Source organism: Heterodontus francisci, chromosome 4, assembly GCF_036365525.1.
Source record: "Heterodontus francisci isolate sHetFra1 chromosome 4, sHetFra1.hap1, whole genome shotgun sequence".
In the NCBI taxonomy this organism is placed as follows: domain Eukaryota; kingdom Metazoa; phylum Chordata; class Chondrichthyes; order Heterodontiformes; family Heterodontidae; genus Heterodontus; species Heterodontus francisci.
In genome coordinates, this window is record NC_090374.1 from 21,796,889 (window position 1) to 21,822,243 (window position 25,355).

At 44.1% G+C, this 25,355-nt stretch overlaps 1 protein-coding gene across 9 annotated transcripts in view; it reads right to left on the reverse strand.

Annotated features, from left to right (window-relative positions):
* Positions 1 to 25,355, reverse strand: part of nek1 (NIMA-related kinase 1) — a 168,086-nt gene that overhangs the window by 48,306 nt on the left and 94,425 nt on the right. For all 9 annotated transcript variants that reach the window (XM_068029276.1, XM_068029275.1, XM_068029277.1 and 6 more), the window contains 3 exons: positions 7,985 to 8,080; positions 5,830 to 6,003; positions 3,142 to 3,210 (listed from right to left, as the gene is read on the reverse strand). In XM_068029276.1, coding sequence (XP_067885377.1) covers positions 3,142 to 3,210; positions 5,830 to 6,003; positions 7,985 to 8,080 — 339 coding nt within the window. The remainder of the gene's footprint in view (positions 1 to 3,141; positions 3,211 to 5,829; positions 6,004 to 7,984; positions 8,081 to 25,355) is intronic.

A 25,355-nucleotide genomic window follows, 5' to 3' on the forward strand; every position in this document is an offset into this window, starting at 1 on the left:
GGTTCCAATGCGCCTGAGGCTTTGGGTGCAATGTGATAACACGACCCCAAACGAGTACAATCGGCGGAAACAAGCTATTCTGACCTGGAGTTGCAACCAGTTTTGTGGGCGTGGACTTCAAGCAAAATAACAGCGCACAAGACTGGAGATACCCCTTAAGTAACTCACATGCTTATAAACTCCATGATATTTAACACCATTTCATTTGATTCCACCGTGATTAAGCTGATATCTAGGCAAAGGCATGCGGAAACTCCAGGCCCCGGTGTTTAAACTAAGTCCTAGTCTTTCGTGTAGTATCGATATTTGGTTTTACAGCTTAGACCAGTTTGTTCTGTTTACTCACAAGACAAGTCAGACATTACAGATCAATGAAAAGCTTCTCAGGTGAAGGAACTTTTCACATTCTAGGTCTATGCAATAGCTGCAGCATTATGAGGAGGTAGACCTGCAATGTGTATAAGGTGATAAGTACTGGCTCAAAAAAGTGAGAGTTTTGCTTTTTAAGTTTACAAAATTAGTTGGGTTTAATGGACTAAACCATGAAATGGGTCCATGATCCTTGCATTTTAATCTTAAATTTGGATAGTTCTATGCATTGAACGTGCAATTACTTGAAAAGTGGAAAATGCTTGGAATGGGTCACGTACTCCATTATTTCATTAAATGACTATTTGATCATGGGGCATTTGATAGGAATCTTGGTTCAGCATTCTTCATTTCTTTCTCTCCACTCCCTACCTTACACACAACTTATTCATACCACAATAAAAACAACCTACTTCTGGGAGTCTTGAATGGATGCAACTTTCATGGCTGTACAATGTAGGAGTGCACATTATCAAATGATGAACTATGAACTTAATTTAGCTGACAACGACTAAGCAATATTAAGGCGACATTGCAATTCACACAAAAATGAACAAATGCGTTTATTTTATATAATAAAACAATCAAATTACACTTTTTAGACCCAGCCAAGAGAGAAACATCTATTTAATGAGTGTGTTACATTTCTTAAGTAATACTTAGTTGCATACGACGAATGAGTTACAAAGGCGATTTAGAACCATACAAGTTTAAAAGCACAAAATTAAGCTCTTCAACCTGTCAATTCTGTGCCACTTCAATGTAAGAGAGGGAGAGGGATGATGCAGAATTGTAGTAAAAGAGGAGTGTGAAATATTAGATACGATTAGCATAATGAAAGGGGAAGTACTGGAGGGTCTGACATCCTTGAAAATGGATAAATCATCAGGGCCAGATGAATTGCATCCCAGGTTGTTAAAGGAAGCAAGGGAGGAAATAGCAGAAGCGCTAAGGATCATCTTCAAATCCTCAATGGATATGGGCGAGGTGTCAGAGGATTGGAGATCTGCAAATTTTATACCATTGTTTAAAAAGGCTGTGAGGGTTAGGTCAAATAATTATCAGCCGGTCAGTCTGACCTCGGTGGTGGGTAAATTATTAGAATCAATTCTGAGGGACAGGATAAATTGCCACTTAGAAAGGTGCAGACTGATCAGGGATAGTCATCATGGATTTGTTAAGGGAAGGTCATGTCTTACTAACTTAATTGAATTCTTTGAGGAAGTAACAAGGAGGATTGATGAGGGTAGTGCAGTGGATGTGGTCTACATGGATTTTAGTAAGGCCCCGCATGGCAGACCAGTCAGTAAAATGAAAGCCCATGGGATACAGGGGAAGTGGCAGGTTGGAACCAAAATTGGCTCAGTGACCGGAAGCAAAGGGTAGTAGTCGACGGATGTTTTTGTGAATGGAAAGCTGTTCCCAGTGGTATTCCACAGGGCTGAGTGCTGGATCCCTTGCTGTTTGTGGTATACATTAATGATTTGGACTTAAATGTGGGAGGCATGATTGGGAAATTTGCTGATGACATAAAAATTGGTCTTGTAGTTGGTAGTGAAGAGGATGGCTGTAGACTCCAGAATGATATCAACGATTTGGTTGAGTGGGCGGAAAAGTGGAAAATGGAATTCAATCCGGACAAGTGTGAGGTAATGCACTTGAAGAGGGAAAATACCGAGAGAACACACAATAAAACGGGAGGATATTGAGAGGGGCTGAAGAAGTGAGAGATTTTGGAGTGCATGTCCACAGGTCCCTAAAGGTAGCAGGACAGGTAGATAAAGTGAAGGCGGCATATGGAATGCTTTCCTTTATTGGCCGAGGTATAGAATACAAAAGCAGGGATGTAATGCTGGAATTGTATAAAACACTGGCTCAGCCACAGTTGGAGTATTGCATACAGTTCTGGTCGCCACATTACAGGAAGGACACAGTTGCTCTGGAGAGAGTGCAGAGGAGATTTACAAGAATGTTGCCAGGGCTTGAAAGTTGCAGCTATGAGGAAAGATTGGATAGGCTAGGGTTGTTTTCCCTAGAACAGAGGAGGCTGAGGGGTGACTTAATTGAGATGTATCAAATTATGAGGGGCCTAGACAGAGTTGACGGGAATGACCTGTTTCCCCCAGCAGAGAGGTCAATTACCAGGGGGCAGAGATTTAAAGTAGAAGGATTAGAGGGGACATGAGGATAAACATTTTCACCAAGAGGCGGTGGGTGTCTGGAACTCTCTGCCAGGAATGGTGATGGAGGCAGAAACCCTCAATTCCTTTAAAAGGTACCTGGACATGCACCTGAAGTGCTGTAACCTGCAAGGCTATGGACCAGGTGCTGGAAGGTGAAATTAGACTGGGCGGCTAGTTTCTTCGGCTGGCATGTTCACGACAGGCTGAATGGCCTCCTTCTGTGCTGCAATTTTCCTATGGTTCCAAGAGCAGCCGAAAGCTGATTCACAAAGTCCTGCATCTTGTTTTCATGAAAAAAAGAGAGCAAAGGAGGAGGCCATTTGGCCCATCATGCATGTGCCAGCTCTTTGATAGTTGTCTAATTAGTCGTACACCCCTGCTCTTTCTCAATATTGTCAAACATTTATATAACCATTTTTTTTTTAAAAAGGAGACAATGAACATGCTCACATTCGCTTACAGAACATGAAAAACAAATATTCGCTCCAGGGATATATAAGGCAACATAAGAGATTGGCACAACAGTAAACTAATCTTTAATCAAAACTTCGGCTTTACGTTAGAATTTATGCATCAGTCGACCTCTCACCTGAATAATAGAAGCGCCGGGCTTTTTCATTTCCTCAGTGATTTCCTTGACAGTTGGTGTCTCTCCTTCCTGACATCAGAAAAAGAATGAAACGTTACTATTCTTGTGACCTTTGGTTTATTCTTTATTCATTCCTGGATGTGGGCATCACTGGCAAGGCCAACATTTACTCCCCGTCACTTGTATAACTGAGTGGCTTGTTAGGCCATTTCAGAAGGCAGTAAAGAGTCAGCCCAGACTACTTAAGGACCACAGGTTGCCTTGTCTAAATAAAATTAGTGAACCAGTTGTGTTTCATGTTAATTATAAATTGCAGGTCATCTCAACAAGATCTGACACTTTTAATGCTGCAGAAAGTGGAGCAGGTCTGCCAGTAACTGCAGAGAGAAGGTGGGTGGTTTTAGGGCAAGACCCTTTATTGGAACTGTACTTCTGCACAGATCCACAGCCAAAACATGACATGCCCTTTCTGTTTTCAGATGTTGACCCGCTTGCTGTGTATTTTCGGTATTTTCTGTTTTCATATCAGAAGGATTAGTCAGCATTTCTACTCCAGAATACTATTCTTGCTAGAATGCATGCATAGGCATCAGGTAAGGAGAGAGACAAGCTTGGCTGTTAAATGCCATCCCTGATTTTAATCGCTCCACCATTGGTGGTCGGGCCTTCAGTTGCCTAGGCCACATGCTCTAGGATACCCTCCCTACATTCTACGCCTCTTCACCTTCCTTTTTTTCTTGTAATACACTCTTTAAAACCTACTTCTTTGACTACAGCAATGACTGCTTAGAAACATTAGAACAGCAGTCAGCCATCCAGCTACTCAAGCCAGTTCCGCCATTCAACGAGGTCATGGCTAATCTGCAACCTAACTCCATCTACCCACATTTGCCTCATAACACCTTTGCTGAACAAAAATCTGTCAATCTCAGATTTAAAATTAACAAAAATTAACTCAATATTAACTGCCATTTGTGGAAGACAGTTCCTTTGCGTGTAGAAGCAACAACAACTTATATTTAGATAGTGCCTTTAACATGCTAAAACGTCCCAAGGCACCTTTAGGAACATTATAAAATGAAGTATGCACCAAGCCACAAAAGGAGATATGAGGTCAGATGACCAAAAGCTTGGTCAAAGAAGTAGGTTTTAAAGAGTTTATTACAAGAACAAAGAAAGGTGAAGAGGCGAAGTGTGTCGGGAGGGTATCCCAGAGCTTGTGGCCTTGGCAACTGAAGGCCCGGCCACCAATGGTGGAGCGATTAAAATCAGGGATGGCATTACCATCACTGAATCCCCCACTATCAACATCCTGGGGTTTACCATTGACCAGAAACTGAACTGGACCAGCCACAAATGCTGTGGCTACAAGAGCAGGTCAGAGACTGGGAATTCTGCAGCAAGCAACTCACCTCCTGGCTCCCCAATGCCTGTCCACCATCTACAAGGCACAATTCAGGAGTGTGACAGAATACTCTCCACTTGCCGAGATGAATGCAGTCCAACAACACTCAAGAAGCTCGACATCATCCAGGACAAAGCAGTCCACTTGATCTGCAACCCATCCATCACCTTCAACATTCACTCCCTTCACCACCAATGCACAGTGGCAGCAGTGTGTACCATCTACAAGATGCACTGCAGCAACTCACCAAGGTTTCTTCAACAGCACCTTCCAAACCCATGACCTCTACCACCTAGAAGGACAAGGGCAGCACATGCATGGGAACTCCCTCCAAGTCCCACACCATCCTGACTTGGAACTACATGGCCGTTCTTTCACTGTCATTGGGTCAAAATCCTGGAACTCCTCCCCGCTCACCCCCCACCAGCACTGTGGGTGTACCTACACCCCAAGGACTGAAGTGGTTGAAGAAGGCAGCTCACCATCACCTTCAAGGGCAATTAGGGATGGGTAATAAATACTGGCCTAGCTAACAAGGCCCACATCCCACGAACAAATTTAAAAAAAAGTGGCCAGAATTAGAGGAGCACAGATATCTCAAAGGGTTGCAGGGCTGGAGGAGATTATAGAGATAGAGAGGGGCGTGGCCATGTAAGGATTTGAAAACAAGGATGAGAATTTTATAATCTTGACCAGGAGCCAATGTAGGCCAACAAGCACAGGGGTGATAGCATTTTCTAACTTCACACCTAAAAGGTCTGACTCAATTTATCTATCCTATTTTCTGTAGCTAGCAAAGTAGAACTAGGGGGAATCGTCTAGGACAAAGCAGTCAGCTTGATTTGCAACCCATCCATCACCTTCAACATTCACTCCCTTCATCACCGATGCACAGGGAGTGAATGTTGAAGGTGATGGATGGGTTGCAAATCAAGCCGACTGCTTTGTCCTAGATGATTCCTCCTCATTCTACATTGCCAGCTACAGAAAATAGGATAGATAGAGCAAAACGATCAGCTAACCTTAATATCTTGAAAGCATCGATCAAATCACCCCATGATCTTCCACGACTGCTTGGTCAAGGCACTGTGCCTCATGTAGAACATACTCTCTTCCCCAAGCAAGGCGCTAAATGCATTCAAAAGTAGAAAGATTTGCCTTGAGAAAACCCCTGGTACAATGTGCAGTGGTGGTCTTCTGCAATCCCACTGCATGTGCAGGTTCGAGAAGTACAGCCGCAACATTCTTTTGAAAGCAACGCAAAAAAATTAAGATCCACTTACAATGCCGACATCTTTCAGTGCAGCTGTCATCGAAATAGAAGGCGTGCTGGACTTGGCTGGTGATTGGGGTTTGGAAGATGGGGCTGATGCTTGCCGTCCTTGGAAAGAGGATGAAGATGCAGCTGATGCCATAGGAGTAGCTGCAAATGGCTGCTTGAATCCTTTTGCTGCAAGCTGGGCAAAATTTGAGAGTGGATGTGTTATTTTCACACAGAATCATGGACACATGTGGCAACATAGGTGGTCATTAGGCCTGCGCTCTTAGCCCTGCAAGTATATATTCAATTCCCTTTGAAAGTTGTTATTTAATCTGCTTCCACCACCCTTTCAAGCAGCACATTCCAGACCCTATAACAATAACTTGAAAATGACAAACCGTTTATAGATCTAACAAGATAATCTGGATTGTAATTAAACATTCAAACCAAATAATTAAGCCAAATAACTATTTTCTTCCTGACTCACATTAAGTTATTGTTTCCTGTTAGCAAAACTTTGATACAGTCTCTACCAAGGTTTAAAAGTACATTCAATACATAATCTGTGACATGAATGACTTAGTCACTGCATATCAAAAACTCTCACTTGTCATAATACATTTCATATACCCATAACTCTTAGAATACCCATCTCATGATTAAAGTTGGTGCAGATATTACAGTTGCTTCCATATGCAAATGAGGCTGAGAGGGGGACATGATAGAGGTGTATAAAATTATGAAAGGCATAGATAGGGTAGATAGACAGAGTCTGTTTCCCATGGTAGGGGTGACTAAAACTAGAGGGCTTAGATTTAAGGTGAGGGGGAGGAGGTTTAAAGGGAATCAAAGATGTACATTTTTTACACAAAGAATAGTGGGTATCTGGAATAAGCTGCCTGAGAAGGTGGTGGAGGCAGGAACAGAAGCAACGTTTAAGAGGCATCCGGACAGGTACTTGAATGAGCAAGGCATAGAGGGATATGGAATTAATGCAGGCAGGTGGGATTAGTATAGATAGGCGTTATGGTCGGCATGGACGCGGTGGGCCGAAGGGCCTGTTTCTATGCTGTACAACTCTATGACTCTATATGCATAGGTTAGGCTTCAACATGGTGATACCCAGTTCTACCTTGTTCCCTCCTTCGTAAGTGTCATGTTTTACCATGATCTCCAACTCCCTAGTTGATACCATGCTCTGAATTAGCCAAAACGTCCTTTCACTTATCAGCAAAACTAACCATGATCTTCAACTCCCAAAAACTCCTTTGGCCTCAACTCCATGTCCCTTCTCAGTTTAACTTGGGAATCAGCACACAAAGCCCTGAGCTCAGTTTTCATCCCACATTCAATCCAACTTTCTTTTACCCTAGTAATAGTGCCTGCCCCCATTCCTATCTTTCCCCCTCTACCACTCAAACCCTAATACACACTGCCTTTCAGTGAGACTTCTCCAATATTCTTCTTTCCAAAATACCGATCATCAACTACAAATCATCCAGAATGTCGCGGCCCATATCCTAACCCCACTAAGGTCATCAGCACAGTCCCCGTCACTGAATTCCAGGTTCCCAGAAAATAGCAACATTCTCACCCTTACCTTCATACTTCTTCCCCTCATGTGTACCATGCAGTCATGTGTTTGTGCCCGTCCCCACAAACCCTCATAAAACCCGATCCTCTCTTTCCCAATCCCCAAGACTTGATACTTGCTCATAAACTATACTTTGTTAATTGTATATTAATTCTGTGAAATTGTATGCAGGTGGTGGGCATTACGTGGCGATTCACTTGTGTTCCTATAAGTAGGAACAGACTGAAACTGTGGTTGTTGGTTTGGAGGTGCATGTTTGTAATGTGTATCTCCATAATGAGTGTTTACAAAAGAGTGCAAAGATTGGCTCCAGTTCTATCCTTCACCACCTGGCTTTCTAGAGTATAACAAGCTGGACTCAAACATCTCTTTTTTTAACCTAACATTACACAAATGCAACAACAGGAAATTACTACTTATTCACTGCGCTTAATATTTTTAACAATTAATTACTGTAAATGTACAACATATATTAATTTTCTATTGTTTAACATCAAGACAGTCAGGCTACAAAACATAAATCTAGCAGCAAGGATTAAAGTTACATGGTTTAGTACTTCAGCTGGGACAATAAAGTTCTTACGTGTTCTTCCCAGGCCTTCCTTTCTCTTTCGTAAGCCTCTCTTCTCTTTTTCTCAAGTTGTTCTTTAAGCACTGCAGCTCGTGTATTTGCTTGAGCCTATAAAACAAGTTCATAATAATACAATTCTGAAAAAAAAAGCTTTTTCCCAAGGAAACCTTTAGTTCTACCCCAAAACATGGTTTGATAAATTGTGACCACTTAAAACTGCACTCAGAACAGATATTTCTGCAAGCTAAAATTTAAAAGCAGCACACAATTTTTTAAACAGATTTTACTTAATTAGACAGCTGTCAGTATGGAGAGATAGGCTGGTTGTATGCACATGGGTTCCACGAGTTCATTGATTTCTTTTGAACAACAATGCAAAATGAAGAGGCATCGGTGCTAAAAGCAATTGATCATCCAGTAGAAACAAGGCAGTACACCAGAATTACGAAAATAAAGTTACAGCCTTGAAATTACTGCAGCATCTTATTACTTACAACAAAGAGCTTAATGGCGCTCCGCATTTTTCAGTCCTTTCCTACTGACAGTATCCAACATGACAGAAATCAAACAGCGGTGCCCTCCCATGTTGTTGCTCCATGATGTCCACACAACAGAATTAATGATCATTTATCACATCCCAGAACTATTTTAAAATTCTTATGCTTGTGTTTAAATCCCTTATGCTTATTGGCCTCACCCCTCCTTAACTCTTATCTCTTCCAGCCCCACAACCTCTCCCCAAACTCGGCTTGTCCAATGCTAGCCTATTGTGCACCCCAACATTCCTTCACCTCACCACCATACGGAATGTCATCAGCCACATAGGTCCACAATCTAAAATTTCCAGCTTCTCCACTTGTTAAGATATGCTGATAAGGTTAGAAGGTTATTCTGATAGATGAAGAGAGGTGGGAGGAGGCTCACAGAGCACAAACCAGTTGAGCCAAATGTCCTGTTTATGTGCTGTAAAATCTAATGTAATTCTTTCCAAAGCATAAAGTACCAATCTGCACATGAAACATCTTTACTTAGGGATACTTTGCACTCACATAGAAATCACTCGAGCAGTCACCCAGAAAATATTCCTGGCTTATTAACCGCATAGCAATCTTACAGAAAATCTAGTAAAAATGGTTTCAGGTTTGCCAGATTTAGGCCCCTACCTGAAACTAATGCTTTTTTTGACTGGAGGGAAGTATCTAGGTGAATTCCCCAGAGGTCAGTATTATACCACTGCTTTTTATATCACACACACAGACACACACACGACCTAAGGTTGGAGCACAATTTCAAAGTTCGCAGATGATACAAAACTTGACAATATAGCAACTGGTAAGCAGTATAATAAACATAGAAACATAGAAAAATAGGAGCAGGAGTAGGCCATTTGGCCCTTTGAGCCTGCTCTACCATTCATTATGATCATGGCTGATCATCCAACTCAGTAGCCTGTTCCGGCTTTCGCCCCATACCATATAGAAACATAGAAAAGACGACTTCAGGAGGATAGAGAGACTGGTGAAATGGGCAGACACCTTGCAAATGAATTTAATGCGGCTAAATGTGAAGTGATGCATTTTGATAGGAACAACATGGAGAGGCATTACAATCTGAATGGTACAATTTTGAGAGGGGTGCAACAGCAGAGGAACCTGGGGGTGCATACTCACAAATCTTTGAAGGTTGCAGGACAAGCCAATAAGAGAGTTAAGAAAGTGTATGGGATATTTGGCTTCATTAGTAGGAGCACGGAATACAAAATCAAGGAGGTGATACCAGTTCACAACACCACCCTCCCAAACACCTCTCCACTGTCATCCATCTGGGTGGAACTACACTTCCCTGACTCCATTCTTATCTATCTAATCGTTGCCAGAAAATCACCTGCAATGGCTTCTCTTCCCGCTTGCATTGTTACCTCTGGTGTACCCCAGTATTCATCTTTGACCAGCTCCTATTTCTTAACTACATGCCGCCCATCAGTATCATCTGAAAACATATCAGTTTCCAGATGTACACTAACACCTGGCTCAACCTCACCACCATCTCTTTTTCAACGCCTCCGCCGTCTCTAAATTGTCAGACTGTTTGTCTGAAATCCAATACTGGAATAAGCAGAAATTTCCTTCAATTAAATATTGGGAAGACTGAAGCCATTGTCTTTGGTTCCCGCTCCAAACTCTGTTCCCTAACCATCAACTCCATCTCTTTCCCTGGCAACCGTCTGAGGCTGAACCGGACTGCTCACAACCTTGATGTCATATTTGACCCCAAACTGAGCTTCCGACCACAAATCCACACTATTAAGACTGCCTATTTCCACCTCCATAATATCACCTCATTCTGCCCCATCCTAAACTAATCGGTTGCTGAAACACTCATCCACCTTCATTATTTCCAGATTTGACTATTCTTTCACACTCTGAACTGGCCTTCTACATTCTACCTTCCGTAAATTCGAGGTCATTCAAAACTCTTCTGCCCACGTCCAAACTTGCACCAAGTCTTGTTCATCCAACATCCCTGTGGTCACTGACCTACAACTAGCTCCCGGTCAAGCAACACCTCGATTTTAAAATCATCATCCTTGTTCCCAAATCCCTCTATGGCCTTGCTCCTCCCCATCTTTGTAATCTCTTCCAGTACTACAAGATATCTGCGCTCCTCAAATTTGGGCCTCTCGACCATCCCCAATTTTAATAGTTCCACTGTTGGTGGTGCTGCCTTCAGCTGCCTGGGCTCTAAGCTTTGGAATTCTCTCCCTAAACTTCTTCACTTCTCTTTCCACCTTAAAATCTAAGCTTTTAGTCATCTGCTCTAATATCATCTTAGGGTGGCTCAGTATCTAATTATCTTGTACAACCTTCCTGTGAAGCACCTTGGAACATTTTATTGTGTTAAAGGCTCTAGATAAATACAAATTGTTGGGACTCACCTGGAGCATGTGCACAATTCTGGGCCTCACAGTCATGCGAAGAGATTGTAGAAGCTGGGTTTATTCTCCTTAAAGCAGAGAAGGTTAAGGGGAGACCTAACAGAGGTATTCAAAATTAGGAGGGGTTGTTATTGAGCAAGAAGGGAGGAATGTTTCTTCTGGCAAGTTGTGTCAGGTATCAGAGGTCATATATTTAAAATAATTGGCCAAAGAACTACAGTGGAAATGATAAGACGTTTCTTCACAGTGGGTTATGATTAACTGGAATGCACCATATGAAGCAGATACCATAGAAACGTTCAAAAGCCAACTGGACATGTATTTGAAGAGGACCAATTTACAGTGTTATGAGGAAAAAGCTGGGATGGGATACTAAATTGGACAGCTCTTTCAAAAAAGCCAGCACATGCACAATGGGCCAAATGGCTTCCTTCTGTGCTCCAAGATTAACCTTTGTGTCTTTGCCATGATACAGCAAGGCCTGCTACATTTTTCCAGAATATTCTGTATTCATGAGCAAATATCATGAGCATGTGTCTCCAGGCTTTGAATATTCCAGAATAATCTCAGCTGGTGACCTCAGAAGTAATCAACTGTATCTTAGCTGTCTCTGCAAAATTAAAGCCTCTTCCAATACAGATACGTAAAAAAAAAAATTGCTCGAATCTGAAATTTAAAACAAAACAAAACTCTCAGCATTCCAGACAGCATCTGACAGAGAAAAGATAAATTAATGTTTTGAGCAATTCAAAATTCTAATGACAGGGTTCACCTGATATTTCAATCCGTTGTTCTCTCATCAGATGCTGAACAATCCTTTGTCACGTTTCCAGTATCTTCAGTTCTCAAAGCTTATTCTAAACCAGTCTTACACGTGCCACATCTTCCAGATTCAGAATTTATTTTATCAAATATCTTCTACAGAGGAGTTAAATTTCTGTGAAGATTCTTAAATGCAGGGTTTTTGAATAGGTTTTATTTCAGATTCAAGAACCTTATTTTCAAAATTGCTTCCAATGTTGCTTTTGTTAACTACAATAGGCAAACATTCCTACAGTTCTGGGACTATTATCCTACTGCTATATCCTACAAATGGATCACTGTTAGAGAAGGGATTAGGCAGAGTTTCAGAGCATGAGCCGAGGCAGCTCTGGAAAATCTCCAAGTATTAGTTGAATAAAGATACGTAATCACCTTTGAGGGATGAAAGAAAATCACTTCCACAAAGTGATTTATCTTTCACTGAATTTGCAAACAATAAAAGGCAACTATTTCTCAAATTTAGCTGATCTGTCAAAGTACCTTCCAACAGGGTGGTAATGAGAATAGGCAATGAATTCTTGCACACCACTTAATGGTTGGTTGCACAGCTGTATTTCCAAAGGCATGGGAATAGGCTGCCTGCCTGCCGACGGTCCAGGAATGCTGGAGCGAAGGTATTTATAGGTGGGAGGCAACCACGAACAGCAAATCACTAAACGACTGGATAACTTGCTTTTGGTTGATAATGGTTGATGGAGCAATGTTAGCCAGGAGACCATGTCTTCTCTTCTGAAAATAGTGGCACGGGGATAGCTAAGTAGGTAGATGGAGCCACAATTTAAAGTCACAGAAGGGGAAATGGCATTTTTTTTTATTGCAGGTCTGCAAGAAAGATGGAACCGGCTGCCAACAAATAATACTTGGACAATAAGACATGTACACAGGCACAGAATGCCAGAAGAGAATAACTGAGAGTAGTTGCCCTCAGTATCAAAGTAGCATTTGACCAAGAACGGCACCAGAGAACCCTAGAAAAAAATAGAGGCCAATGAAGATTTAATGAAAACCCTCGACAAGGTGGAGTCATAGCTGATAACAGGAAGATGGTTGCCAAAGGTCAATCAACATAGCCTAAGACAACGGGAGTTCCTGAGGGTGCTGCTCAATACAACCATCTGCAAATAGAGAGACAGAAAATGTAGAGCCCAGAAGGAGACCATTCTGCCCATCGTATCTGTGCCAGTTGAAAAAGAGCGATCGAGCCCAATCCTACTTTTCAGCCCTTGGTCCGTAGCCCTGTGGGTTACAGGATTTCAAGTATATATTCAAGTGTTTTTTAAAAATGCGGTGAGGGTTTCTGCCTCTACCACCCTTTCAGGCAGTGAGTTCCAGACCCCACACCACACTCATTTCCCGGCGGAGCAGCAGGAGAAGGTAGCGACTCTTCGTTGGGTGAGTGAAGGCATCAGGAGCTGTGTTTTAAAAGTAAGTACTTACTGTTTTACTTACTGTTTTCCTTGTCTTTGAGTTTCTTTTGGCGCCGGAGGAACCGGAAGCTGGTCGGCAGCGAGGACTCCTGGGTAGGTATTTTCCTTAAAGGTGCGGAGCTCCGTGGACTCGGCCTCATTTCCCGGCGGAGCAGCAGGAGAAGGTAGCGACTCTTCGTTGGGTGAGTGAAGGCATCAGGAGCTGTGTTTTAAAAGTAAGTACTTACTGTTTTACTTACTGTTTTACTTACTGTTTTCCTTGTCTTTGAGTTTCTTTTGGCGCCGGAGGAACCGGAAGCTGGTCGGCAGCGAGGACTCCTGGGTAGGTATTTTCCTTAAAGGTGCGGAGCTGAGTAAACCCGAGCCACTACACATGTAGTGTCTCCCACCCATCCTCCTCCTCTAACCAAAAAGGACTGAGCAGGTAAGCTATTTACTGTTTTTGTTAATATCTATAGTTGTACTTAACTAAGGGGTAATTGAATAAAAGAAATGGCAGCCAGTGTAGTGTATTGCTCCTCCTGCAGAATGTTCGAGGTGAGGGGAACCTCCGGTGACCCTGCCGACTTCACCTGCTGGAAGTGCATCCGTCTCCAGCTCCTATCAGACCGTGTTAGGGAATTGGAGCTGGAGCTGGATGAACTGAGGATCATTCGGGAAGCTGAGGGGTTGATAGATAGAAGCTACACGGAGATCGTTACTCCACAAATCAAAGGCAGCTGGGTAACAGTTAGAGGTGGGAAGAGGTCAGTGCAGGGATCTCCTGTGGTCGTTCCCCTCAACAACAAGTATACAGTTTTAGATACTGTTGGGGGGGACGGCCTATCGGGGGCAGGCTGCAGTGACCGGGCCTCTGGCACGGGGTCCTGCACTGTGGCTCAGAAGGGAAGGAGGGAAAATGGGAGAGCACTAGTCATCGGGGACTCGATGGTGAGGAGTACGGACAGGCGGTTCTGTGGGCGCAGGCGAGATGCACGGATGGTTTGTTGCCTCCCTGGTGCCAGGGTCCGTGATGTTTGTGATCGCGTCTTCAGGATCCTTAAAGGGGAGGGGGAGCAGCCAGAGGTCGTGGTGCACATTGGCACCAACGACGTAGGAAGGAAGGGTGGCACAGATGTTAGAAGTGAGTTTAGGGAGTTAGGCTGGAAGCTGAAAGCTCGGACGGACAGAGTTGTTATCTCTGGTTTGTTGCCGGCGCCACGTGATAGTGAGGTTAGGAATAGGGAGAGAGCACAGCTGAACACGTGGCTGCAGGAATGGTGTAGGAGGGAGGGCTTCCAGTTCTTGGATAATTGGACTGCATTCTGGGGAAGATGGGACCTGTTCAAACAGGACGGGCTGCATCTGAACCAGAGGGGCACCAATATCCTGGGAGGGAGGTTTGCTAGTACTGTTCGGGAGGGTTTAAACTAGTTTGGGAGGGGGATGGGAACCGGACTTGTAATCCAGGGACCAGTGGGTCCACTCAGAAAGACAAAGAGTGTAGTGAGGTATTGGGGAAGGTAGCACTGTCACAGAGGACAGATGGGCACGGAGAAGGGTTAAAGTGCGTATACTTCAACGCAAGAAGCATCAGGAATAAGGTGAGTGAATTGAAGGCGTGGATGGGCACTTGGGACTACGATGTTGTGGCCATCACTGAAACGTGGATAGGTGAGGGGGAGGAATGGTTTTTGGAGGTACCTGGTTATAGATGTTTTCATAAGATTAGGAATGGTGGTAAAAGAGGTGGGGGGGTGGCATTGTTAGTTAGAAATAGTGTAACAACTGCTGAAAGAATTTTCGAGGAGGATCTGCCGACTGAGGCACTGTGGGTTGAGGTCAGGAACAGGAAAGGAGCAGTCACCTTGATGGGAGTTTTCTATAGGCCCCCCAATAGCAGCAGGGAGGTGGAAGAGCAGATTGGGAAACAGATTTTGGAAAGGAGCAGAAGTCACAGGGTAGTAATTATGGGGGATTTCAACTTCCCAAATATTGATTGGCAACTCTTTAGATCGAATAGTTTGGATGGGGTAGTGTTTGTGCAGTATGTCCAGGAAGCTTTTCTGACTCAGTATGTAGACTGCCCGACCAGAGGGGAGGCAATATTGGATTTGGTACTAGGTAATGAACCAGGGCAAGTGATAGAGCTGTTGGTGGGCGAGCACTTTGGAGATAGTGATCACAATTCTGTAGCATTCACTGTGGTAATGGAGAGGGATAGGTATGTGCAACAGGGCAAGGTTTACAATTGGGGGAAGGGTAGATATGATGCTGTCAGGCAGGAACTGAGGAGCATAAGTTGGGAGCATATGCTGGCAGGGAAGGGCACGGTCGAAATGTGGAACTTTTTCAAGGAGCAGATAGTAGGGGCCATTGATAAGCATGTCCCTGTCAGACAGGGAAGGGATGGTCATGTGAGGGAACCGTGGTTGACAAGAGAGGTTGAGAGTCTTGTTAGGAAGAAGAAGGATGCGTATATAAAGTTGAGGAAAAAGGGCACAGGCATAGCTCTGGAGGGATACAAGATGGCCAGGAAGGATCTGAAGAAAGGGATTAGGAGAGCTAAGAGAGGGCATGAAAAATGCTTGGCGGGTAGGATAAAAGAAAACCCCAAGGCCTTTTACGCGTATGTCAGAAATATGAGGATGACCAGGGGGACCATAGGTCCGGTCAAGGACAATAGCGGGAGACTGTGTGTTGAGCCGGAAGAGATAAGTGAGGTTTTGAATGAGTACTTCTCTTCGGTATTTACGAATGAGAAGGGGTGTATTACTGAAGAGGACGGTGTGAAACAGACTGGTAAGCTCGAGGAAGTGCTCGTTAGGAGGGAAGATGTGTTGGGGTTTTTGAATAACTTGAAGATAGACAAGTCTCCCGGGCCTGACGGGGTATATCCAAGGATGTTATGGGAAGCAAGGGATGAAATTGCAGAGCCGCTGGCAATGATCTTTTCATCTTCTCTGCTGACAGGGGTGGTACCAGGTGATTGGAGGGTGGCAAATGTTGTGCCCCTGTTCAAGAAAGGGAATAGGAACAACCCTGGGAATTACAGGCCAGTTAGTCTTACTTCGGTGGTAGGCAAGTTGATGGAAAAGGTGCTGAGGGATAGGATTTCTGAGCATCTGGAAAGACACTGCTTGATTCGGGACAGTCAGCACGGTTTTGTGAGGGGTAGGTCTTGCCTCACAAGCCTGATTGAATTCTTTGAGCAGGTGACCAAGCAAGTGGATGAGGGTAAACCAGTGGATGTGGTGTACATGGATTTTAGTAAGGCATTTGATAAGGTCCCCCATGGTAGACTTATGGAGAAAGTCAGGAGGCATGGGATAGTGGGGAATGTGGCCAGTTGGATTAAGAATTGGCTAACTGATAGAAGGCAGAGAGTGGTCTTAGATGGTAAATACTCAGCCTGGAGCCCAGTTACCAGTGGCGTGCCGCAGGGATCAGTTCTGGGTCCTCTCCTGTTTGTGATTTTTATTAACGACTTGGATGAGGAAGTCGAAGGGTGGGTCAGTAAATTTGCAGATGATACAAAGGTTGGTGGAGTTGTGGATACCGAGGAGGGCTATTGTCGTCTGCAAAGGGACTTGGATAGGTTGCAGTGCTGGGCTGAAAAGTGGCAGATGGAGTTTAACCCTGAAAAGTGAGAGGTCGTCCATTTTGGAAGGACAAACATGAATGCAAAATACTGGGTTAACGGTAGGGTTCTTGGGCATGTGGAGGAGCAGAGAGACCTTGGGGTCTATGTGCATAGATCATTGAAAGTTGCAACTCAAGTGGATAGGGCTGTGAAGAAGGCATATGGGGTGTTAGCGTTCATTAGCAGAGGGATTGAATTTAAGAGCCGTGAGGTGATGATGCAGCTGTACAGGACCTTGGTAAGGCCTCATTTGGAGTACTGTGTGCAGTTCTGGTCGCCTCATTTTAGGAAGGATGTGGAAGCCTTGGAGAGGGTGCAGAGGAGATTTACCAGGATGTTGCCTGGAATGGAGAATAAGTCTTACGAGGAAAGGCTGAACATTCTAGGCCTCTTCTCATTAGAAAGGAGAAGGATGAGGGGTGACATGATAGAGGTTTATAAGATGATCAGGGGAATAGATAGGGTAGACAGTCAGAAACTTTTTCCCCGGGTGGAGCAAAGCGTTACAAGGGGTCATAAATTTAAGGTGAAGGGTGGGAGATATAAGGGGGATGTCAGGGGAAGGTTCTTTACCCAGAGAGTGGTCGAGGCATGGAATGCCTTGCCCGGGGAAGTTGTTGAGTCAGAAACTTTAGGGACTTTCAAAAGGCTTTTGGATAGGTATATGGATAAAGGAGAATGATGGGGTATAGATTAAATTGTCCTTGACAGAGGACAAAGGATCGGCACAACATTGTGGGCCGAAGGGCCTGTTCTGTGCTGTATGTTCTATGTTCTATGTTCTATGTTCTATGTTCTAACTCCCCTTTACTTCTTCCACCTGATTTAATTACTTTAAATATATGACACTGATACTGATCTCTCTGCCAATGGAAATCAGTCTTTCTTATCCACTGTCTCGGTCCCTCAATTTTACGCACCTCGATTAAATCGCCCTTCAGCTTCCTCTGTTCCAAAGGAAACATCATCAGCCTATCCAAGCTCGAGGAACAGCACCTCATTTTTCAATTAGGCACTCTACAGCCTCTAGACTCAACACAGAGTTCAATAATTTCAGACCATGTTTTATTTAGAGATACAGCACTGAAACAGGCCGACCAAAAACCACCCATTTATACTAATCCTACATTAACCCCATATTCCCTAGCATTCTCCTACCACCTACCTCTTTCTTTTTTTTTTTCTTTTTGGGCCTCCTTATCTCGAGAGACAATGGATACGCGCCTGGAGGTGGTCAGTGGTTTGTGAAGCAGCGCCTGGAGTGGCTATAAAGGCCAATTCTGGAGTGACAGGCTCTTCCACAGGTGCTGCAGAGAAATTTGTTTGTTGGGGCTGTTGCACAGTTGGCTCTCCCCTTGCGCCTCTGTCTTTTTTCCTGCCAACTACTAAGTCTCTTCGACTCGCCACAATTTAGCCCTGTCTTTATGGCTGCCCGCCAGCTCTGGCGAATGCTGGCAACTGACTCCCACGACTTGTGATCAATGTCACACGATTTCATGTCGCGTTTGCAGACGTCTTTATAACGGAGACATGGACGGCCGGTGGGTCTGATACCAGTGGCGAGCTCGCTGTACAATGTGTCTTTGGGGATCCTGCCATCTTCCATGCGGCTCACATGGCCAAGCCATCTCAAGCGCCGCTGACTCAGTAGTGTGTATAAGCTGGGGATGTTGGCCGCTTCAAGGACTTCTGTGTTGGAGATATAGTCCTGCCACCTGATGCCAAGTATTCTCCGAAGGCAGCGAAGATGGAATGAATTGAGACGTCGCTCTTGGCTGGCATACGTTGTCCAGGCCTCGCTGCCGTAGAGCAAGGTACTGAGGACACAGGCCTGATACACTCGGACTTTTGTGTTCCGTGTCAGTGCGCCATTTTCCCACACTCTCTTGGCCAGTCTGAACATAGCAGTGGAAGCCTTACCCATGCGCTTGTTGATTTCTGCATCTAGAGACAGGTTACTGGTGATAGTTGAGCCTAGGTAGGTGAACTCTTGAACCACTTCCAGAGCGTGGTCGCCAATATTGATGGATGGAGCATTTCTGACATCCTGCCCCATGATGTTCGTTTTCTTGAGGCTGATGGTTAGGCCAAATTCATTGCAGGCAGACGCAAACCTGTCGATGAGACTCTGCAGGCATTCTTCAGTGTGAGATGTTAAAGCAGCATCGTCAGCAAAGAGGAGTTCTCTGATGAGGACTTTCCGTACTTTGGACTTCGCTCTTAGACGGGCAAGGTTGAACAACCTGCCCCCTGATCTTGTGTGGAGGAAAATTCCTTCTTCAGAGGATTTGAACGCATGTGAAAGCAGCAGGGAGAAGAAAATCCCAAATAGTGTGGGTGCGAGAACACAGCCCTGTTTCACACCACTCAGGATAGGAAAGGGCTCTGATGAGGAGCCACCATGTTGAATTGTGCCTTTCATATTGTCATGGAATGAGGTGATGATACTTAGTAGCTTTGGTGGACATCCGATCTTTTCTAGTAGTCTGAAGAGACCACGTCTGCTGACGAGGTCAAAGGCTTTGGTGAGATCAATGAAAGCAATGTAGAGGGGCATCTGTTGTTCACGGCATTTCTCCTGTATCTGACGAAGGGAGAACAGCATGTCAATAGTCGATCTCTCTGCACGAAAGCCACACTGTGCCTCAGGGTAGACGCGCTCGGCCAGCTTCTGGAGCCTGTTCAGAGCGACTCGAGCAAAGACTTTCCCCACTATGCTGAGCAGGGAGATTCCACGGTAGTTGTTGCAGTCACCACGGTCACCTTTGTTTTTATAGAGGGTGATGATGTTGGCATCGCGCATGTCCTGGGGTACTGCTCCCTCGTCCCAGCACAGGCATAGCAGTTCATGTAGTGCTGAGAGTATAGCAGGCTTGGCACTCTTGATTATTTCAGGGGTAATGCTGTCCTTCCCAGGGGCTTTTCCGCTGGCTAGGGAATCAATGGCATCACTGAGTTCCGATTTGGTTGGCTGTATGTCCAGCTCATCCATGACTGGTAGAGGCTGGGCTGCATTGAGGGCAGTCTCAGTGACAGCATTCTCCCTGGAGTACAGTTCTAGGTAGTGCTCAACCCAGCAGTCCATCTGTTTGCGTTGGTCAGTGATTATGTCCCCCGATTTAGATTTGAGGGGGGTGATCTTCTTGATGGTTGGCCCAAGAGCTCTCTTCATGCCATCATACATTCCTCTGATGTTTCCGGTGTCTGAGGCCAGCTGAATATGACTGCATAGGTGTTGCCAGTAGTCGTTTGCGCAACGCCTAGCTGTTCTTTGTGCAGTACTTCTGGCTGCTTTAAGTGCTGCGGATGTTAAATCGCTGGGGGCTTTCTTGTAGTTCAAAAGTGCAATGCGCTTAGCGGCTATGACAGGTTCCAGCTCTTCATTATGAGATTGAAACCAGTCTGCATTTCTCTTCGCACTTTTGCCGTAGGTGGTCAAAGCTGACTCATAGATGGCGTCTCTGATGTGGGCCCACTTGGTCTCAGCATCCCCTGTGGGAGTGTTTTGAAGGGCTGTTACAAGTGAATTTAGAAATTTTTGTAACAGCTGTGGGTGAGAAATTCTGCTCGTGTTGATGCGCGGGTGGCCCTTCTGCTTGGAATGATGCAACTTCTTTGGTCTGAGTCTAACCTTGCTGCACACCAGGGAGTGGTCGGTGTCGCAGTCCGCACTGTGGAAGCTGCGTGTGATTTGAACACTGTTTAAGGCGGCTCGCCTTGTGACAATGAGGTCTAGCTGGTGCCAACGACGTGATCTTGGGTGCCTCCATGAAACCTGGTGACAGGGTTTAGTGTGAAAGAACGAGTTGGTGATGCAGAGGTTATGATAGGTACACAACTCAAGCAGTCTCTGCCCGTTCTCATTCATCCTTCCAACGCCATAGCGCCCAAGGCAGGAGGGCCATGAGTCATGGTCGGCCCCAACCCTGGCATTAAAGTCCCCCAGCAGGAATAGGTGTTCGGTGTTGGGGATGCTGCTAATGATGTTATGGAGTTGTTCATAGAACCTACCTCTACTAGGGTCAATTTATAATGGCCAATTTACCTATCAACCTGCAAGTCTTTGGCTGTGGGAGGAAACCGGAGCACCCGGCGGAAACCCACACGGTCACAAGGAGAACTTGCAAACTCCGCACAGGCAGTACCCAGAACTGAACCCGGGTCGCTGGAGCTGAGAGGCTGCGGTGCTAACCACCGCACCGCCCATTATTGTTTGTTTACTTTTTTATTTATATATTCTTTTAAAATTTTATTCATTTATTTTTTTACCATGTGCTAGGCTTACACTTATTTTTCATGTTCTTGCTTTCGTACAGACTTACTCATTATTCTGCCATTAGCACTTGGTCTAGCCTCATGCGTTGTCTTTCACTACAACTATTTCGCACTCCATTTGCATTCTGATCCATGACATCTGCCACTTAACCTCTCCCCGCTTTTTCCTATCATGGGTCCTTCTTTCTTGTTCTACTTCAGAATATCAAATCAGAATATTTCAGCAGCTTTCTAGTTACTGAACTCAATATCCACCATCACCAGTACACTATGGCTGGAATATGCATTATCTACAGGATGCACTGCAGCACCTCGCCAAGCTTAGTTCAATATCTCTCTCACTCTCTCTCCCATGATTTCCACCAGTGAAAAGGACAAGAATGTCATCACACTGACTTGGACTTTACCCAACATTATCATGGGAGCACAACCACCACAAGGACTGCAGCTTTTGAGCAAGTCCCATTACTATCTGCTCAGGGCAACAAAGCATTGGCAATAAATGCAACCATCATTCACATATAAAGATTTCACTAAGGCAAGCAGCTAGACTACAAAGGCAAAAAGGTCAGAGTCATAATGGCACAGGAGGGCGGCATTCGGCCCATTGAGTCCATTTGGACTCTCCATGGAGCAATCCAGTCAGTCCCATTCCCCTGCTCTATCACCAGAGCCCTGCACATTTATTTCCCTCAAGTCCCTATCCAATTACCTTTTGAAATCATTCATCGTCGGCACTTCTACCATCCTCAAAGGCAGAGAGTTCCTGGTCATTACGACTCGCTGCATAAAAAAATTCTTGCGCACATTCCCCCTGCAACATTTGTCCAAAACCTTAAAACTGTGTCCTCTAGCCCTTATACCATCAGCTAATAGAAAGAACTTTTCCTTGTCCAAACCTGTCAAAATCTTGGACACTTGTGTTAGATCTCCTCTCAGTCTTCTTTACTCCAAGAAGAACACCAGCTTCTCTTACCCAACTTTGTAGCTAAAATCCTTGATAACTGGACCATTCTGGCAACACCCTCTCTAGGACCCTCAAATCCTTCCTAAAGTGTGGTGACCAGAATTGGATGCAATACTCTAGTTGTGGCCTAACCTGCTTTATAAAGGTTCATCATAACATCTGCTTTTGTACTCAATACCTCTATTCATGAATTATTTATATAGTTATTATAAATATTATGTATTTAATGAACATTTATAATTACAAATTTACAATTTACATTATTGTGTGGAATAAAATGGATTGAAAATTGGCCAAACTAGGAAAAGCAAAGGGGGCTGATGAATGGAGCTGCGTCAACATGGCAAGGGTCATGAATAGGGTCCACAGGGATCAGTCCTGTTTCAGATGTATAAATGTTATTCCAGAGCTGGGGACCGAAACAAAGCTGTCTAAGTTTTCAGATGGCATTAAGTTGGGATGGGACTTTTCAAACAATAGGGAAAGAGGCAAATGAAATACAACAAAATCTAGATAGATTGAGATGATATGTTTATGAGCAGAAATAGCATTTAATAATGACAAGTGCAAAGTACTGAGACTAGAGAAGGGAAGTAAACAGTGATAATATAAACTAAAAGGTTCTCAGTGATAAAACACAACAGAGAGGAAAGGAATCTGGTAGCATTGAGTTCACAAACCAACAGCACAAAGTGCAGCAGTAAGAAGGAAAGCTAACCGGGTCTTTTGCCAAAGTGAGATAGCGCAAAGTGTACAGGGTATAATTTCAAAATTTGCAGATGACACAAAACTTGGAAATACTGCAAACTATGCAGGAGGATACTGATAGAGTTCATAAGGACCTAGATAGGCTGGTGGAATGGGCGGACACATGGCAGATGAAATTTAAAGCAGAGAAGTGTGAAGTAGTACATTTTGGTAGGAAGAACGAGGAGAGGCAATATAAACTAAAGGACATAATTCTAAAAGGGGTGCAAGAAGAGACCTGGAGTATCTGTGCACATATCATTGATGGTGGCAAGACAGATTGAGAATGTGATTAAAAGGGATAAAAGAAAAATACTGCAGATGCTGGAAATCTAAAATAAAAACAAGTTAAAAAGGGTTAAAGTGGTTAAAAAGGGATCCAGAATCCTGAGTTTTATAAATAGCAGCAAACAGTACAAAAGCAGGAAGTTATGAAGAACCTTCACTAAACACTGGTTAGGCCTCAACTGGAATATTGTGTCCAATTCTGGGCACTGCAGTTTCGGAAAGATGTGAAGGTATTAGAGAGGGTGCAGAAAATATTTACGAGAATGGTTCCAGGGATGAGGAGGAAAGGCAGGGGAGTGGGAGTAGCTGAGTAGCTCATACAAACAGCCGGCAAGGACATGATGGGCTGAGTGGCCTCCTTCTGTGCTGTAGCTATGTTATAATTCTATGAGGGACTTCCATTACATGAATAGATTGGAGAAACTGGGGTTGTTCTCCTTGAAGAGAAGGTCGAGAGGAGATATGATAGAGATGGTCAAAATCATGAGGGGTCCAGAGAGAGTAAATAGGGAGAAACTTTTCCCAATGGCAGTAGAGTCGAGAACCACAAGACACAGATTTAAGGTGATTGGCAAAGGAACCAAAGATGGCATGAGAAAAAATCTTGTTACACAGCGAGTGGTTAGGATCTGGAATGCACTGCCTGAGTGTGTGGTGGAAGCAATTCAATTGTAGCTTTCAAGAGAAGCATCTGAACAGAAAAAATTTGCAGGGCTGCAGGGAAAGGGTGAGGAGTGGGACGAGCTAAATTGCTCTTGCAAAGAGCCAGCATGGATTTGACAGGTCAAATAGCCTCCTTCTGCACTGTAACTATTCTGGTGATTCTAAATGCCATGAGGTAATAATATATAAGACACTATCATTAAACCTTGCACACCATGTACCTTTCTGGTTGACTCTCAACAGCAAAGATATCTAGTTATTGGCGGTTCTACAGAAAAAACCAAAATTGAGACCCGGCTTCAGTTATTTCCGCTCTAAGGAGAGTTTGAACAGCCTGAGACTACTAACTCTGGGAATGAGAAGGCTTGGAGGATATACGATACTGTGAGACCTATGCTTTCTCATATTTCCATACAATCGAACAAAAATGAAACTTTACACCAAACACCCAGACGAGCTCTCTTTTAATTAACTAACTAGACACAGAACTGATTATAGCCTTTTACACCTTAATTCTTATTTTAAGCCTCTCTTACAAACAACTGTCTAATTTTTGTAGAGTTAGGCACTGACTCCTGGGCTCCGAAGGAGGTGTTGCATAAATCCCCATCAACCTTGACCCAGGATACATTTTTACATTGTACCAAGTCTAAGTGGGGTTCAAATCTCCACTTTACTTTCCTTATTGGCGAGTTGTGCAATGTCTGCAAGTAAGGAGTGTGCAGAGAATATTGGCTCCTCAGCAAATGTTAAACCTGATGCAAACAGTACTTGCAGCACTATTTTTGTGCAGAAACATCAAGATGTTTGGGCTCCTGGGCACAAATTGTTTGAAAGCGATATGTTCACCTTTATCTGAACCACTCAGGCAATCAACAAATCCACAAAATAAAAGTGCTTTCAGTTGATACTGAGGCACTTTGCAAATATAAAACTGGCTTGAAATTTAATTGTTGCTTTAGTTTGAACTTTGAGTCATACCAAAGAAGCAAATGCACAAGAAGCCCCAGAAGTTCCTGATGATTTATGCACCAAATTTGTGTTTAACCTGTAACTATTGCTGGGAAACAGTTCCTAAAAGTTTGTCAGTTCCTTAAAAGAAAACTGTCAAATTTCAGCAATAACAACAGACAGAAGACAAAGAACCAAAGTTTCAAAAATCTCCACAAGAATATTGGAAAGGGAGGTTACAAGACAGAATGATTCAATGCTGGTGACTAAAATAAAACTTATGCATGAGGCATGTTGGTTTTTGAGGTACTTGTGTAATGAACAAAGAACAAAGATAATTACAGCACAGGAACAGGCCCTTCGGCCCTCCAAGCCTGCGCCGATCCAGAGCCTCTCTCTAAACATGTCGCCTATTTTCTAAGCTTCAGTATCTCTTTTCTTCCTGCCCATTCATGTATCTGTCTAGATACATCTTAAAAGACTCCATCGTGCCCGCATCTACCACCTCCGCTGGCAATGCGTTCCAGGTGCCCACCACCCTCTGCGTAAAGAACTTTCCACGCATATCCCCCCTAAACTTTTCCCCTTTCACTTTGAACTCGTGTCCTCTAGTAATTGAAACCCCCACTCTGGGAAAAAGCTTCTTGCTATCCACCCTGTCTATACCTCTCATGATTTTGTACACC